General features: G+C 38.7%; 1 protein-coding gene across 1 annotated transcript; it reads left to right on the forward strand.

Annotated features, from left to right (window-relative positions):
- The first annotated feature begins 2,741 nt into the window (after nucleotides 1–2,741).
- On the forward strand, nucleotides 2,742–19,380 carry si:ch211-225h24.2 (uncharacterized protein LOC564539 homolog). The gene is made up of 4 exons (XM_067572350.1): nucleotides 2,742–3,193; nucleotides 9,550–9,606; nucleotides 16,058–16,173; nucleotides 17,492–19,380. Exons 1-4 carry the CDS (start codon nucleotides 3,107–3,109, stop codon nucleotides 17,919–17,921), a joined length of 690 nt encoding a protein of 229 aa, XP_067428451.1. The 5' UTR covers nucleotides 2,742–3,106; the 3' UTR covers nucleotides 17,922–19,380.
- The last annotated feature ends 265 nt before the right edge of the window (nucleotides 19,381–19,645 follow it).

The raw sequence follows: 19,645 nt of genomic DNA on the forward strand, positions 1-19,645 counted from the left end.
TAAAATGCTCCATAAAAAGACAAGATATGCTATAAACTATTATACTAAAACTATACTATAAAACTAAATTTTAATGTGGGGCCCCTCTACAAAATGGGATAAATCAGGTGTCACCTGAAGGCACCTATCATTTCAGTATATATTTTAATTCTATGGTGGATACAGTATTGAAAAAGTTTTAAAATATTTAAATTACCACAAACTAATGCGAACGTCTGGGTCATTTGACTCTGTGGGTCAGGGGCTCCAGGGCTTTTCCTGGTTGATAATCCAATTGTTGTTAAGGCATACTAAGAACTACATTTCCATTTTACTTAATTTAGTCTGCAAAATTTAAAACTTGATCATTTTTAAATAAGAAAGGTATGCAAGAGTAATGACAGCAATGATATGAAATAGTAAAATAGTGCTAACGTAATTATTTTTGCAAGTATTTCGTCCTAAACCTAAAATTTTGACCTGATGATGGTCCTGGAGGAAAAGTCAGAGGATCACCAAACAATTACAATTCAGCCTGAAGGCAACATGAATGAGTGAACCGAATTTCATGGCAATCAATCTGGTAGTTGTCAAGATATTTCACTCAATGCCAAAAAAGTGAACCGTAATGCTGGTACTAGAGGAAAAGTCAGGAGGATTAGCAGAGTCAGTACGATTAATCCTCTTGAAACCATGAACAAAATTTTATGGCAATTCATTCAATAGTTGCTGAGATATTTCAATCTGGACCAAAATGGTCCATCTGACAGATCCAGATTGCCATCCAAAGAGCTATTAACATGGCTAAAAAGACAAAGCTATGGTATATGCTAACTATATCTACAATACATGGTACAGTATCTAGGGAATAATTAATCATCCTCATACAGTATGACAAAGAACATGTTAGTGTCAGTGTGTCCTCCCACATCCATGGAGATAAAAACTGGTCATTAGGACAAAGACAATTAAGAGGATTGATTAGGGACGTGCATGTCAGCCGCCAGGGCCAGCTACACTGTAAATAACCACTCAAGAGATACTGAGGGAATGTATGTCCCAGGATTGATCTCAAGTGAACAGTTGACTCAGTGATGACCTTCAGTGTCAAAGGTCATTGACCTGCCTATTGACATGTGACGGACATGTCCTAACAGCCAGTCATGGTTTGTGTCAGCTGGCACTAATGAAGAGCTGACACCAAACCATATAGAAAGAGTTATTAATTAAGAGCAAACTGAGCAAGGACAGTGTAGATTACACACACATACACACGCATCTTGAAACTGATTATTTTGGGATATAAAGTATGTATCTGTTATAAAGCAAATCACTGTTTTCTATATTAGTCGGGATTGCTGCAGTATTGCTGCTGACTGGAGCTGCTGTAAAAGAATTATTACATTGTTGGATTTTGATTACACGCTGAGTGCAACATTGTGTAAGACCTCGTGTGACTAAAAACCACACGGTGTAAAAACATTTACTTTTCTGGACAGACTTCAGAAAAGATCAAAAGTTCTGAAAACAGAGACTGTTTGTTTCATCTGATGGTATTATTTTTCTCTTCAAGTTATTAAAACAATCCGCATTCCCACCTGACTTACTGTATAATGTGGACATTATAAACCTTTGAATCAGGTGAGTGGTCTTAACCAGAGCTAAACTGCAGCTATTTTAAGAGGTCAGCCCACCAGCATAATGTGTCATTTGTTTCCCCTGGCGTCAGAGGTCTTTGAGAGAGAGAGAGTATGAGAGAGAGAGAGAGAGTTTAGTTTACTTGAGTTGAGTTGAATACATCATCACAAACCCTAAAAATCTAAAAAGTTAGATGTGTAAATTCATATTTATTTAGCCCTTTTAGCTGATTAATACACATTTTTGATACATTTGTTTTCATGTAAAGGACTCAAGAACTGACCAAAGAATAAATTTTGTCCCCGGAAGCTGAGAAGATTTAGTTAGTTTGAGACCTTTTATAAAAAACAACTAATATTTGTACTTCCACACACTGATTAATATATAAATATATATATATCAGGCCTTAGAATTCCTCTTAATCTTTCTAAGACCCCATGTGTAGATTATACTGTATATTTATATATGTTCAGGCAACATAAATGAATAAAACATCATATATATATCACACCTAGACAGTATATATGGTTGTAATAAGTCCATTCTTCTACTTTAAACTTCTTCTCCTCTACATTTTAGGGGGAAATATTGTACTATATGAAAGCAATAGTTACATTGCAGGTTAAGATTTTACATATTAAACCTGATCAGTTGTTAAAGATGAACATGCCCATTGGTATATAAAGTATGTATGTTCATACATTAGTAATAATTATCCAATAATATGTAATTTTATAATGATAGATTCCAGTGCACTGCATTTTCAAGTATTTTTTTTATTTTAGATACTTTACATACAGTACATTTTGCTGATAGTACTTCTATAAATTACTTGTAATGGATATCTAAGTAAAGGTCACTTCTTACACTACTGAATTGGTCTAAATATACAGTTTAATATATTTCAAACACAAAACAGACTCATGTATTTGTATATTTTGATTGTCTGGGAACTGAAGAGGTTAAATGTTTCCAAATATCCGTTTCCGTGTTTTTACAGTCTCCTGTTCATTAAGAATGTGAAAATTATTTCTGCATGAATGCGTAGCTCTATGCTTGCATTGGCCAAAGATGAGAGGTGCGACCCCTCCTCCTCCTCCTCCTCCCTCTGCCATGGCAACTTCAAGGAACCGGGGTAGGGGGGATATGGGAGGAGTTTGAGGTCCAGGTGGTCGAGCCTGCGTAAAAACGCACCAAACGTGCGCCAAAGAGTTACGAAACGAATAGTAAGCGTCATTAAAAAAAAAAAAAAGCTCGAACCTTCCAGCTCCTGGCATCTCTATGAATGAATAAACTGTTTGGGAGAAAACCTCCTCTCGCTGCTGCAGAAATCACCAAAACAGCAGAACGCGGTGCGCCGGTGCGTCGCTGCGATCTCTCCACTAAACAGACCAAACTGCTCGGGAAGAAACTTGAGATTTTTTGGGGGGTGAAGTTGACAACTTTTTTCAAAAGACCAAGACGGCTTGTTTGAACGACAAGTGGAGTTATGTTTAAGAAAAGCAAGAGTAAAGTGCTGGTGGATTATGCGTCAGAAGAAGACGACATGTCCTGGCACTATCATCACTCCTACAAGGTAATGAGACGGATGGAAAGGAAACTCAAACAACGCTATTTAGTGCAAACAATGACAGTAATGTTTGGTGTTTAAACTGGCATAATAATAATGAATAATTCTGCTAAAATGCATTATTACACTTGTTGAGCTTCCCTTGTTACAGATATTTTTTTTCTAGAAACAAGTGTATGAGAAGGAGGCTGTACAAGAGGCTTAACAACAAAGTTGAGCCAAAAACCATTGTATGAGAGCTTTTCTTTTTAAGACTTCTGTCTACTAAATCAACTTAAACGATTTGTTTAGATGGATATTTTTACAGTGGATCAACACGTAAATTATTATAATAAACTGAATAAATAATAAATCAATAAACCCTGAAAACATTAGAATTAGAAATGATCGTAAATTGGGCTCAAATCCAGTTCTGTACTACTACTCTACACTTATTCTTGTAATTTTTATGACAATTTGCTACGGAAGTGGCCCAGACCAAACAGATCTCATGCAGTTTACTTCACATTGTAATGAAGCAGAGGGAGGAAGAAGAGGAGGACAAGTGCTGTGCTCGCACTCAGGTGTCATGTCAGATGAGGAGGAGATTGACAGAAATTGCTGAAGGTTCAAGAAAGAACAATAACAATCCTAAGACATTTAGGTGGAAACTGTAAAAACATATAAATAACATGATTAAAGCACAGTAAGAACTATTTTAATCTCAAAATTGTCAACTTTGAATCACTCATTATAATAGAGTTTGTGACAGACAGACAGCACTTATTTGTGAAGAAGGAACAGATTGTATCTTTGATGTGTTTATGTGGTTCTTTTCAGTGACTCATTTGAATCAATCTTTTGTCAAATGAAACAATAGACTCTCATTGACTCCTATCTACAGACTCAGTCAGATGAGCAACAGTGTGTGAGGTCTGAAAGCCTCCATATCAGCACTTGCAAGCAGCTGGGCTCTGTCAAGGTGTTGGGGGTCATTAGGGGAGAATCCATGATAACACACACACACACTGAAGTCAAAAGGCATGCGGCAGTCCTGGCTGCGTAAAAAAATAGCAAACTGACATGCAAGTATCCTTTCCTATGTAGCCTGGATCAGGTTATTGGTAGGATTCAAATGGAGTTTCAGGTGCTGATGCTCCACTAGTCAGATCCTAAAATTCTAGTTAAAGGAGACATAATGTGGAGACGTTTCTTACCCCACTATTTTGGATAGACATAGCAACTAAAAGTCAGTATCAAGGAGAGTAACAGTATCTTTACGCTACTGAGAGTCAAAATAATTTGCTATCAGCTACTTTGTTTTTGGTGTTTTATCAATTCACCATATATATAATATAAACACCTAAAACTGTGCAATGAATTGAGGTTTATAGAGAAAGAGTTTTGTTGCTTTTTGGTTTTACTTCCCTGAACCTTAAAAGTTTCAAGTGTGTTTTGTAAATCAATAAATTGAAGATAGGTATAGGTATATAGGTATAGGTATACTAATGTAGCAATTTGTTAATTAAGTAGATTTTGTAAAACTACAGATTAGCATGTCAGATAGTTTATAAAAAGTAAAAATAAGTGACAAAGAGGTTAAACAGAGAGGATAGTGCTGTTTAATCAGTTCAGAGATTTAAAAAAGTAAATTGTTTACTGTATTTTGAATGTGTGATAAACTCTTCGTGAATCCAGTGCTACCACACAGCACTGGATGTATAAATGTGTCATTTTGTGGGTAATTGAGAAGATCAAACAACACCATTTCCCAGCATTTTTCATCTGTTGTTGTGATAATGTCGAGATCTGTGACCCTTGGATGGGTTTATTGCCTATTCCTAACTCCCAGCCTGGGAACCGATGCATGTGGCCTTTACCGCTGAAGAGCTGGTCTGAGTTCAGTTTGTGACACTGTTCCCAGTGGTACCCAGGACTACTTGGGCTCTAAGAACTGATCTGAGATCAGAGCAGTGGATTCTGCTCCAGATTCCTGGGAAAGTCATCAGGGAGGTCTCCCCATGTTGCCATGGCAATAAAGTACATCCAGGGGTCAGGGGTTGTATCATAAAATGTCGTAAACACAGTGAAGAGGCAGCAGTGATACAGGATGAAACCAGGATAAATGTTATGAAAACACAGTCTGGACATGCAGTCCATTTCCCCTTATTCAATCCGAAGCAGCTACACTGTCTGATGTACTTCATGAGGGAGAGTTAACTAATCACAATAAACTCTTTTGAAACTGTATCGGATCTCCAAAGATCACCAACCACGTTGGCCTGAATTGAAGAAATATTTACTCAACTAAAGCTACCGGAGAAATTTAAAGGACCAGTGTGTAAGATTTAGTTAGTGGCATCTAAATGAAGAACCTTAATGCAATTAACACAATGGCCCTGCAATACAAACTAAGACTTGTTAAGCTTACTGTATAACATTTTGTGGAGATGAGTCAGACAGCTGTTGATTCAACACTATGCTCTATTATACTGTAATAAATTCTTAGGTTTTAACTTTTATTTATCTAAGCAAGTTTCACTGGATCTCCCAAAAAAAAAAAAATTCACACCTGGAAGCCCAGAACAACCACAGTCTGATCTGTTGGCTACTGTGCCACTCCAATATAGCTGTCAGGGATTCACAGCATTGCTCAAGGGCACCTCAAGACCTGCTCTTTCACTTTCCCCACGAGCATTTATGTTGGTGGTTCGAGGATCTATCCGACAACTTTCTTACCACGAGCTGCTTGTCCATCTTCTAGGCCATAACTGCTGCTTTGTCCGACTCTTGTAGTAACGCTGTAGGCACATAATCAAGTTGTCTTTGTCTTTTGCGTGTTGTACTCACTGTTGTCTCTTTTTCTGCTTTATGGCAGAACAGATGGATTTACATGTCATGCCTATAAAGTGAATTGAAACTTTTCCCTTAGAGAGAGACACAGGCAGAGAGCAGCAGGCAGACAGGTGGAGACAGACAAGTAGAAAGGGATAATCCATCCACAGACACACAGAGGAAAAGAGGGAGAGAAAAGGGGGGAGGAGAGAGAATACAGGATTTGAAGTCAATATCGTCCTCCCTCTGCAGCACTCTAGGGTGACTACAGGCCCTGTGCCGCAGCTTTGCTTTCTTACCCACGATTGAAGTTCAACAGGCTGAAAGAGGCAGCTGTGAGTTTGCGGGACATGTGTGTCGTGTGCCTGTTTGTCTATGGCTTAAAGCGATAGCACACCTGAATACATCAATAACACCACTGTAATTCCGCTGTTTTTGAAACTGGATCATGAGAGTACAGATCAGGTTGGAGCAGAAACTTCAGACGGCCTCACGTATAAATCATTAGCGGCAATGAGGAAAAGACAGATAAAGCTGAGGTCTTTGTTGAAGTGAAGAGGGTAAACTTTTGCCTCAAAAAGTTAAAACCAAATCACCACAGGACTTCATGCCAAAATAAAAAGGGTTTGTGTGAAGCCTCTTTACATTTAAAGAAATAGTTCAAAATTTTGGTAAATACACTTCAATCCCACCCTCATATTTGTGTGTTAAATAGTCAAGCGATGGTTAGCTTAGCTTATCTTAGCTTAGTTTAGTCCGCTCATTGCCAACTTAACGACTTTCTCGCTAAGTGACAGCCTGCATAAAATAGTTTTTTAATATCAGATGTAGATTTAGATGGATATTGAGGATATAGCTGCTTGAAAAAATGATAGAATAGCTATATCATTAGCAAAAAGCAAGAAGCTTTACTTCGATTTTTTGAAAATTTTGTATATGTAATTACGTTATGATGTCACAGATATGCAAATTACTGTGTGACATCATCTAGCGACATCTAGTGACTTTGGCTTTAGCTACTTCCCTCTGAAAATACACAGCCAAAGGGTCCATCAAGTCACTGTTCCCAGCCAAGAAATACTCACAGCACATAAACCCCTGTCAAGCCACAGCTTCTCGTTTTCACAACAACAAATGAGATGTAAGGTGTTATATTAGTGGGCTTTAGAGATGCTGATAGGTGAATTTTCTTACCTTTCGACAGAACATTCACGTCATACTGTTCAAACCATAATTATGAGCGGCTGAGTGGGGAAAAGTGGTCACATCAGACTCCGATTTGGGGGTAACCATCTTGGAAAAATGTCTTAACACTCCCAAGTCGGAATAACAGGAAGTCTTCCCATTCTTGCCATTCTGCTTACATTGTGTAAATAAGGAGCAACAATAGCAAGAGCCCTGTTTCCAGTCTTTACACAAAGCTAAGCTACCTGGCTGCTGGCTTGATATTTATGTTGAACTATTCCTTTAAATATATTAAGGGTTACTGCTTATGCTGCCGCCTTGACCAGGACTCCCTGGAAGAAGAGACCCTGTATCTCAATGGGACCTTCCTGGCTAAATAAAGGATAAATAAAAGTTAAAAAAAAAGTGTAGTACTGTAGGCAGAAACACTTTCTGAGCCACTGGCTTTGGAGTATTGTTGATGTGTGAGGGCTTTTTGAAACTTCTGTTGGTTCTTTAGTATTGAAATTCACTGGGCGTCTTTATTGCCTAGTAATCTGGCTTTTCTAAAGACAACACTGTGCTAAAATTTACACACACACACACACACACACACACACACACACACACACACACACACACACACACACACACACACATAGAAAGAGAAAGAGACAGAAAGTGAAAAAAAGAACAGCCCCCTGAGGTGCGAAAGCAGACCTCTTGCTTTCTGTTGTGAGGAGCATTTTCCGAAACACCACTCTCTCTCTCCCCCCTCGCCTGCGCTCACTCTCTCCCTCTGTTCCATGTTGTTAATGCTTTTATGCTCTAACAGTAGTCAGCAATCAGTATGTGTGAGTGTTTGTCAGTGTGCGTCTTTGATCCGCTCAGGTGGCAGAGGCCCAGCAGACTTTGCTCAGACATGTCCAACCACCATTTCTCTCTCTCTCTCTCTCTCTCTCTCTCCCTCTCTCATGTAGTTGTTAGATGTTAGAGGTTCTTACAGCTTTGATCATTTTACAGGATTTCTGGCTCCACTTCAGTAATCTCAGGCTCAGCTGCATGTCTGATGACTTCTTGCTGCCCTCTTCTCATGATTTATTTTTTCAGGGCAAGTGCAAGTCAAGTCTAAGTCTTCAAAGGCAAATTACAAGTCTGTGACCACAGTAAATATCAGTCAAAACGTATTTTTGTGGTTAAAAGCATTCTGAATGAATAGCTTATCATTGTTATGGCATCATTGTGGACATTAAAGGTCTGTTTAAACTAAGACTCAAGAATATGGTTCTTCAGGATTGGCATGATGAGGTTAAATCCTGTGTAATAACAGTGTGATTAAGTTGTTAAAGACTGATTTTTTTGAAAACTAATCTGTCTAAATTTAGGTGTAGTAGTCATAATCACAGTTCAAGTCAGAGATATTTACAGGACTTTGTCCCAAGAAGGTGTGCTTTATATTTGACACAAGATCAAGGTGACAAGTATCATTATAGTATTATTATATGCTAGTTTTTCTTGGTTTTGACAATGAGAGACACACATTAGATAAATGATACTATTGGATTAATCCAAGCACTGTTAAATAAAAAAAAAAACATTCAACATGAAGAATATCAATGTCACTAAAAAATAATGGCTTTACTTATAAGTAACAAATGAATATCTACCAGAGTGTGCTTGTTTGCTCTTTTTTATATTTGGCTATTTATTTACATACTTATTGTATTTGTTGATGACCTAGGAACACGTTTTGCTGCGCACTTTATTTCTGTTTCCATAGTCTTTTTTCATGTGTAACTGCCTCCATACACCTCTCCGATGGGTTATTGTGGGAAAAAAGCTTTTTTTTTCATTTATTTGTTTATATATTTATCATTGTCATCATTGTCGTATTATTAGACGTACAACAGTTATCAACAGTTCCTCAACATAAAATAAGAAAGACAATAACACAAATATTATACAAAGGATATACTGAAAATGGAAAAATAAAGCTTGAAGCACAATGGATCTAAAATAGCTCTGCCTTATATACCCAAATGTTGTCATGTGCACTGTTAAAGCAATAGGTCATGTTTTTTTTCTCTCTCTCTTTTGTTTAAATGTACCCTCTGAGCTTCCTCCTCTTCTTCCTCAGTCCTCCATCCATCCCTCCATCTCACCCTCCAAACACAGTATGTTTATGTTACAGCTCTACAAAAAGGCTGCCCTCTCTCTTTTACAGGAAGGTCTGCACCCACTCCACACACACACACACACACACACACACACACAGCATCCCTGCTGCAAACTGTGGATGGTGTGTGTGTGTGTTTGTGTTGGGGGGGTTGCTATTTGTGTTAACTCACCGCTGGTTTCTGTGTGTGTGTGTGTGTGTGTCTTAGGACAAAGACATAGAAGGAGAGGAAGAGGAGGAGGAAGCCGTCACAGCAGTGTCCAAGGTAAACAGCACAACTTCACAACTATTTGGATGTAACACAGACACAGACATACTATCTGCTTCCCAACTTATACTCAGTTTACACAGCTTTACCTCTGACAGTTATCCTGTCAAGAAAGGCTCCGCACTCGCCCAACCTGCATTTATCTTGTCACACATTTGACTGTACACACACGTGCAGATGTTCATAATATCAGACTTATGTCATCACACTCATGGTTGTGTAACCCTAAGAGAGTCAATCTTATGTCACTAACAGCGCTCATATCCTTTAATTGACCTCAGCATCCCCAATTTACACATATACACACACACACACACACACACACACACGCACACAGAGAATTCTGGTCTCCCTGGGAGGAACTACCCATTCGGGAGCTCCCCCGAGAACTACATACCTTCAAGGGCTTTTTTTTCTGTTTCCATTCACACCGCCAATAAGAACGCTGAAGTGATGTAAGCCGGCCAGCGGTTGTTATAACAACGTTACTTCTGTGTGAAATACAACAACAACAAGATGGAGGAAGCTGTGATCAGAGCTGTGTGTTTGTTGTGTGTCGTGGGTTTCATGATAATACCAGAGTTGGAGAGGAGACGAAAATATGTATACTGTATGTAAATATATAAAAATGGCAGTTACTGTATTAGCTCATGTTTTTGACCAGTCAACATACACTTGCATCTGGACCACTGGATACTTATGTAACTCAAGGTTGATCTTGTGCTGGGAGACTACCTACCGTGAAGTAGGAGCTAAAAAAGTCCCTCAAAACGGCAGAACTATGACCGTTCCGAGTTCCTGCAGTGCAAACACAATAAAAAAGGGGGTAGTTCCTCCAACAGTTCTTAGAACTATGAAAAAATGCCTACTCTTGCAGGCTGTTTGTTCGTGCCAGATGATCACAAGGTGCAGCTGAGGTAAAGCAGAGGACTGCTGAGGCTGCAGTGTTTATCTGTAAACATGCCAGCCTTCAGTCATCATTCCTGGTCTAATCTTTTACCTTATCACTGGGAAACTGTCTTGTTGTGTGGGTGTGTTCTTGTCCTTCCTTTTTTATCCCGTTTGGAACTGTGGAGTCATTTTGATTCGTCCTTCAGTGGATTTTCTCATGTTAATGTTTGAGTTAGGATTACTGCAGTTTGAGGTTAAAGGGTTAAACAATTATTCTTGTTTATCTAAAATTGGGTCTTATATTTGTAGCTTTGGCCATCATTCCTATCAGTATTAATAACATACACCAAGTTGTTTGCTGAGATCTGGGGATACAACAACATGGCTAAAAGTCCAGCAGGACAAGAAAAATGAGCCGTCAAACAATCATACAGGTTTTAAACAAACCCCCAGGTTATCCAGAGGGGAAAAGGAAAGCGAATGATAAAAGTATTACAAAACCTGTCTGTAGTAATCAATCATAGTTCAATCAATCATAGTTTACAGACTGATTTCCTGGTTCTACTTTGACCTAGTGTACTTTCTCTGGTTGTATGTGCAGTTTTCCTGTGCAATGAGTTGTTATTACTGACATTTCAGGTTGGCCCACTTTAGCACCAAATAAAGTGGTTTAGATAAGGTCATCTAGCTAAACTGTAGGTTTGCTTACAACCTGTCAGATCATCTTACCTCTTGTGTTTCTTGCTGCGTCATGCATTGTTGTAGAGATGTCACTCTGTCTCCAGATCTCAGCAATTACTTTAAGTAGATTGTTATCAAAACTGATAGAAATGATGGCCAAAACTACAAAAAATAGGACCGGAGATGTAATAAACCCTAAATTGTATGGTTTAAGTTATACAGTTGTTAAAGCACCCAACTGCTGCTCTGGAACAGGGTAGTTATAATGTGAGTATTAACTGAGTGGAGATTCAAGTATCACCATATTAAAATGGCTTGTACCACACAGAACAGTTCTTATATGAGAATATTTTAGTATTTACACCTAGTAACTGTCAGGTGTATTTGTTACGTAGCTAATTGAACCACATAACAAAGTTAATGTGAGCTTGCTAATACATTACCTGATTAGACTGAAGGGTAAAAGAGGCAGTGAAATGTTCTGACTTGACACTTGATTAAAATGCTGTTTAATAACGCTGTAAACTGGAGAAACTTTGAATTACATTTCACTAAAACAACATAAATACCTCAAATTCCAAAAACACCTGTAATGTTGGACTGAATGACCAAATATATTCGGTTAGTTTAGTGTAATTGGTTGTTTCTGGCTCATTCTAATGACTACACTAATACTAAAACACACATATTGCTCCATGTACACATATATGGGTAGAAAAAAAGTCAAATTAAGTTACTGTTTTGCTTTCTAAGACTGTATTTGACATTTATGTTGATGACTTCCTGTTAACATTGCTGATTGGTCTTGATAAGACAACACTACATTTCCTAGCAACCAATTTCCACATTATTAAAGTCTTTACTGACTAAAACATTTTTTATGTTTTTAATGGTGCATTTAGTAAACCACTTGTTTGAAAATAGCTAGTAATTACTAATAATGAAGGAAGGACACACACACACGTAGTGATGGATTTATGTATGAATAGCTGGTGTGACTCAATCCTGAATCCCCAAATTTCTCCCCAGCTGACGATTAATGGTTTGAAACTCAACACAGATGAGTTCCAAAGCAAAATTCAGGGAGTATATCTTTAATGTTTAGTCATTTTTGTCCTTATTGGCAAAAGGTTTGCATTATCAAGTGTAAATTAGGGTAAGGGCCAAAGTGAGTCTAGTGGGGAACATCTCATAAATGCTAAAACGGTTTCATGATGTGGGTTTAAGTAAAGTGTCCTGTGTGTATGAAGGCAACTTTATCTGCAGCTGTGCACAGTCCTACAATGTGTGTGTGGATGAGATTATGTGCTGTGTCTTTGTTCATGAGAGATATATATGTATCTCCTGATCTATGTTGACAACAAGTCTTTACTCAAAGGTGTGGTCGTGTTTGAACTCTTCTGAACGTGTCAAGCTTGAGTGCAAACTTCACACACAAACACACAAACACACACATAGTGTATTGTCTTTGTACTCTGGCTGGCTGCCTACTGTATGTATATCTACTGTAGATGACTTAGTTCACAGGACATATTTCATGACCTGTCCTGTTTGTGAGTATAGGGGTGGCTGTGCTGGAGAAGGGAAGGAAATGCAGCATTCTTTCGAGGAGCTTGGCTATTTGGAAGGGAACAATCACTGTGGAAGAAAAACAAGGCTGAAAATAGCCACAGACTGCTCTGACACTGTGGAAGGCTACAATTCTTCCACCGTCGGTTGTTTTATGCTCATATTAGGACACACAAAGTAGACATGGAGTCCTTACCTTTCCCTTCAATGGACTAACAGAGGGACTGTTTATCCATTTCTCTCTAATGAAATTTCTTGAGCAAAACATTCATGATTCTGCGCTCAGAAAATTATGAATTTTATGCGCAGCCCTAAAGGGACTCCTTACTTACTTTATATACCGTGCTACCATGGGTGTCCATTCCATGACAACGGCCAATCAGGCACAGTGCCTGTCATTTTGTAAATAGTGGATTTGTCATTTTGAAGCAAAATTAAACATATTTGTGATCATCTGTTTAATGGAGAGTCTGCTGTATACAAAGTGGTGCTGAAAACAGGAAGTCAATTACTTGATTTTTTCATCAGCAGAACAGGAAATTAATTGCCAAATAATTTGGATTATCAATTAATCATTTGTAGGGCTGCACCCATGATTATTTTCATTATCGATGAATCTGTCATTTATTTTCTCCATTAATTGTTTGGTCTATAAAATGTTGTAACTTGAATATTTTGGGAATTTTTAAAAACACTTTATAGACAAAAATAATTTACAGATGAATCAATACTGAAAATAATTGTTAGTCGCAGCCCTTAAAAATAACATATAGCAGAGAGAAACAGGCAAGAGATGAAAGGCAACAAAAGCCTTGGATAAACCTGAACTCATGAACCCATGCAGAGCCATCAATACCTGAAGCTAAACAATGACTTGATTGCTGTCTTATTATGAAATTATTATATCTAATATGTGCAGTTCGTACAATATTTCCAAAATGCCTGTTTAATCTCTCGGTTTTAATCTCTGAGGTATGGATGGAAAAATTTGGTCCAATAAGAGCTCTATTGTTCTGCCAGGCATGGAGCTGTAAGTAAAGCTGTGGCGCTCCCCTCACACAGCGAGCTCAGTGAGCTGGTTGGTTTACCTACTTCTTGGCCAGAGAGATTACTGGGCACTGAGCTGCTTTGGATCTAGAGGGCCGGAGGTTAATGCTGAAGAGAATAGTGAGTAGGCAGGCCTCTGTATGTGCACACATGCATGCATACACATATAAAGCTGGAATTTAGATACATGCACACACACACACATATTCTCAGTCTCTTTTGGCATTTCTAGTTTCTTTTCAACAAAACTACAGCAAATCTGATCTGATCAGTGGTTTACACTTGACGGCACACAGGAAACAAGAAGCAGAGTGAGGAGAGATGTAGAAAGAGAGTCAAAGTGGATACATGGTGTTGAGATGATTGATATATCATTTTCCAAATATTTCTGATGATAATAAACTTCAAGAAACTGGCAGGCAAACTCAGGCATGTTAGTGATGAGAGGTGAAGAGCAGAACATTTGATTTTTCACTTATCAGCAGCAGTGCCTGCCCCTGTAGACACCAAAGTTAGGCTAAGTACAAATCCATCACATGTCACATAGTTTTGAATATGGGAAGAGCTCATGTGTGGGATCATGAGTATTCTCATGTGTGCGTTAGATAATAGAGAGCTTGTGAAGCCTATATACCCGTAGGACAAACTGTTCTGTAAAAGTTCATGTTATCTAAACTGACATTCTGAAGCTTGATCTCAGACCTAGTGACAGATCTTATTGTATGTGTTCCTGTTTGGTTTGAGAGACGACTGCTTTCATGTCCAGCTAGTTGTTTGCTTGTTGTAGCTGCTGTCACATCCTCTGGTCTCGCAACACAGAGAATGAAACAGGAGAGATTAAACGTATCCTGCACACAGCACAGCTCCTTCATAGGTAAAATATAGAAACAAAAGAAGCACACTAAAGGGGTCGCAAGGGTCAAATGAGAATTGAGAATGTTTTGATAACAGTAAAGCAAAGGCAGGCACAGATGCAAGTAGGAGTAAACGTTATGACCTTGACAGTTGACATTGGGAATTCTTCCCAGGCACGGAGAGAAACAGAGCCAAAAGTTTGTTCCATTATCGCTGAGGAGGGCGGTATCTGCGCTCGGGGGAAAGCTGTGAGGGCAGGGAGGAATTCTGATGTGATGTGGGAGTCTGGGGGGGGGTTTCAGAGGGAGTGGAGGGTCTTCCACTGGAATGTGGCGCACATTGCTGCCAAGTCAGTGCCACTCAAGCTCTTTCTCTCTCTCTCTGTCTCTAACACTGAACTGGAATTTATAATGTTTTTGATCAGCAGCAATAAGAAAGTTGCCCTGTCTAGTTGGTTATAGTGTTATGATCTTAATGGAACAGTTTGACAATTTGGGAAACATGCCCACTGTTTTTTTTTTGTGGAGAGATAAATAGGAAGATTGATGCCACATGTCTGCATGCTAAATATGAAGCTACCACCTGCAGCTTGTTAGCACAAAGACACAACTTTAAACAGGGTGAAACAGCTAGCCTAGCTCTGTCTGTAACAAAATCTACCTACCAGCAGTAACTTCAGCTGAGAAATAGTCCAAAACCACAACATATAATTTTTATGCTTCAGTTTTCCACAGATACCATTTCAATTTTTTTGATGACAGCACACAATGATACCTGTTGTCCTCCCGGGTCAAAATTGACCCAAGGACAACAGGAGGGTGAAACAAACAAATTATAAGAAGCTAGTGAGCTTTAGAGGTGCTTGTAGACTGATTTTGTTAGCATTGGGCAGAGCCAAACTAGCTGTTTCCCCCTGCTGCCAGTCCTGATGCTAAGCTAAGCTAACCAGTTAATGGCGAGTTTAATATTAACCATACAAACATGAGTGTTACTTTTATGAGAGTATTATGAATATTCCCATCTAACTCTAGGGAAGAAAGTGTATTTCTGAAATGTCATACAAATTCCTTAAAATATGATTGGTGTTGCAGAAAAAGCTCTTTTTCTACCTTTGTGATTCCTTTTTAAAAGGTTGTGTATATATGGATGATAGATGAATATTCAGTTTGGGAATTCAGAGCCAGTGAAGCCCATAACAGAATTTCAAAAATGCACGTCCATCAATCTGTACAAGCTGTTTCTCTAAATTTCCATAAAGTTGACTTTGTGAAATCACTCTCTTCAGGGAGAATAAATCACTTACAAACAGGCATCAGAGATAACAAGCTAACATGCAACAGATGAGGTTATTCATTTCAGCTCCACAATTCAAAAGCCAATGCTCTTGTCTGCTGGTTTCTGTCAGGAGGCCAAGGTGAAGAAGATCATGTCCAAGAAAGAGAGGCGGGAGAAGAAGATGTTCTCCTCCAAAGACGATGAGCACTTCTTATTGACCGGAGTCAAGCTGGCTGACCGCAGAGGGTGAGGTTACACACATGATAACTCAGCCGTAGCACCACAGTCTAACTTTATCATTACAAAACCTCCTACCATTTAATCAGAGGTGGAAAGTAACTATTTACTCAAGTACTGTACTTAAATACAATTTTGAGGTATTTGCACTTTACTTGAGCATTTCAATTTTGTTACCAATCCACTACATTGAGTAAAATGTTATACTTTTTACGTCAGTGCATTGACTTGTTAGCTATATTATCTACAGTACATTACTTCACTGTGTTTTTACATGCTAAACGTGAGGAAGATGATATTATGCAATGGTATACATTACACTTCCTTTAACTATATAGTAGTAGTAGTAGTTCATAGTGGTTAAGCTGCACCATAAACTAACTATTAGCCTGCTCATCAGTATTTTTACTTAACATTTTTAAGGCAGGATTTTAATTACTCAAATGCAGTATTCTCACACTGAGGTATGGCTACATTTACTTAAATAAAAGATCTAACTACACATCTGTCTGCTTGCTTTTAGAAGCCAATCAATAAAAAATTTAGATATTGGGCTAAATATTAAATATCGGCCACCATTTAGGTGATGTCCTCTACTAATGAAGCCAATAAGTGCATCTCAAATAGTTCCCTGAACAGGTCACCCAGCTAACTCACTCAATGGAAGTTAATCCTTTTGTGTTTCAGTGTGAAATTACAGTAAGATCACTTATTTTAACATCTCAGTTTGCAAACTTGGCCTGAAAATAGTGTAAGTGAAAGGTTTTGATTACTTTTTAACAGCACTAGCTCCAGTATTACTGTATGCAACTTTGTGCTGAAGTATTAATGTGTCACTACAGCTTGCAAATCAGTGGAACCCTAACCTGCACAGACTCTTCCTTGTTTACATCATGTTAACGAAGATATACTCAGTGGCCATTACTGGTCAAGTGTGTGCTGCAAATATTTACAAACTTGACAAAAAATAATGGAGTCACGTCCAGCTACTTGTATTTGTTTATATGTAAGGCAGAGGTTTGCCAGCAGTTATCAACTTTCAGACCCCTTGAGGAAGTGGAACATGTATGAAGAGGAAAACCTAAATTAATCACCTCTCTTGTCACAAACAACCGGGAATTCCCATATAATGGCTCACTGTATGGAGAAAGTTCCACTCTGCAGTGTTAAGATGTCTGATACACACCCGTTCCCCACCCAGCCAATGGTCTATTTATAGTTAAGATGTGAGTGGTCAAGTTAGACTCCAGTAACATTTGTGTGAAATTTTGTGCAACTGTAGCTTTTACGTTTGTACCTCTAATCTTCTTTCTGCGTTTCTCTAAAGGTCTCACAAGAAAATCAAGGATGATGAGAAGGAGAAAGAAAAGAAGGACAAGCCAGAGAAGGGCCTCTGTTTTTGGGAAAGTGTTACCATGACAATGAGGCAAATCTCACCCACCAAAAAACTGGAGAAGATGGAGGGCTGGGAGCCGCCTCACCTCAACAACTTAAATGAGACTATGACTGACGAAGCTCCAGAGGACAAGAGCCAGAAAGGGGACTCACCGGTGTCTTTCCCCGACTCTTTAGGCCTCCCGTTGGAATTGGCCTCCTGGGCGGGCCGGGGTCTGGAAGAGGACTCCTCCCGCTATGCTAACCTGTCAGATTCCACGGCTGCCGTCAGGTGGACAGCCCGTGCCAAAGTCAAGCTGGCCGGCATCAGTAGGATGAGCAGAGGGATCGTGTCAGAGAGCGCATGGGAGGGGTTTAAATAGTACTCATTTTTACCTTTGATACATCCTTCCTCACCTGTATACCACCAATAAAGAGGATGAAGACCTGAACCAAATATCTACTTGTCTCCGTAGTCTAGATCTGGACAAAACCAGTGTTAATGTTAACTGGTATTGAGATGCTGTAGTGTAGCCCTGAACGTAACACAAGAAGTTTGTCCATATTATTTTAGCTTGAAGACAAGATATGTCAGTTTTTTCCTTGGGCTTTTTAGTCAGGACTTCCAGTTTAGTAAAGCAGGGTTGCCAGTTTGACTCACTGACATAAACTATAAATTACAAGAAATGAAAGCCTTACACTACTGTACCAACTGTGATATCCACTGGTCTGGCATTTAGATGTTTTATATTGCCAAGAAATTTGTGAAATGTATTTGTGGCTGTTGATATATGCAAACCTGCTACTGAAGACTTTATCATGCAAAAAATGGGTTTCACTTCATTTATGTCTATGCAGTTACAGCATCTGAGCAAAGAATGTGAGTCTGAAACCTTAACTTAAACATCGATAATGGGCTTAAAACTCTTGCAAAATACTTCTAGGGTCTGGAATACTGGTGTGTATACAGTGTGTGTCTGTGTGTGTGTGTGTGTCTGAGAGAGAGAGAGAGAGAGGAGGTGAGTTTGTGGGTGGACACGCACACACATTTGTTATAGTGAATCTCTGTTAGCATCGCAAAAGAGATTTGAAAAGGTGTCTGAAGTACTGCTGTTGTACTGGGAGTAACTGTGGGGTAAAAAAACATCATGAACATTTGTGTGGTTACAAAAATCAAGGCAACCCTCTCAGCATCATTGATTGGTGCATATTTTAATCTTATGCTGAATGATATTTATAATTTTGCCGATGAAAAGATAAAAGCCAAACTCTGTGTATATTGAAACCGTTTCTCTAGAAAAGCGGTGACACCGTGCACCTGTTAAGTGCCTTGTATTGATAGAATGACATCATGTATTTGCTGTAAATTTGAACTAGAAAGAACCACAAACCTGCAGTGCTTATTAAAATGTCTATGCTGGTGCATGTGGGTCAATCCAGTATGCACCTCTGCTACACCAGCCACTAATACAAATGGTGTTAGTTCACCAGCAGGAGCAAGTGTTTGATTCAACTTGATTTATGAAGAGCTGGTCAGTTCAGCTGTGTTTGCATATCTGTATATTGTATAGGATTGAGACAATGAAGACTAATTTCATTTCTACAATTATTTTCTTTTAGGTGAATAAGAAAATTGTTAAACATTAATTCCACTGGTCTTAGCTTCTCTCTTCTTGTCTTTGTTTTTATCTGTTTGCTGAATTTGTTTGATATTGATTTCTGCTTCATCGCAGCCAGGAGTGTACTCAGGTACAGGTCCGCTGCCAAGGATGCCTGTATCCTGTATTTATTCTCTAAAAGGCTGGGCCACATTTTCCCAAACAGAATAAAGATTTACTCTGACAGCTTGGCTCTACTTTTTTCAACACGTTGCAGTCTGGAGTAAATACACGTCTTGATTTACTGGACTTTGCTTTCAACACACAGATGGTTTTCAGTGATACAGTGGCCAAAACAGAAACAGGCCACTACAGTCCTTCATCAGAAGGCATTTAGATAAAAAAAATGATTGTTTTTGTCCTGTAAAACAACACTTTGCTACTTTGCTTTTCTAAATCTTTTTCCACAATTTCCACATCTTTACAAGAATGTGATGTTTCATAACTTG

The sequence above is a fragment of the Thunnus thynnus genome, chromosome 18 (genome assembly GCF_963924715.1).
Source record: "Thunnus thynnus chromosome 18, fThuThy2.1, whole genome shotgun sequence".
NCBI classification, from domain to species: domain Eukaryota; kingdom Metazoa; phylum Chordata; class Actinopteri; order Scombriformes; family Scombridae; genus Thunnus; species Thunnus thynnus.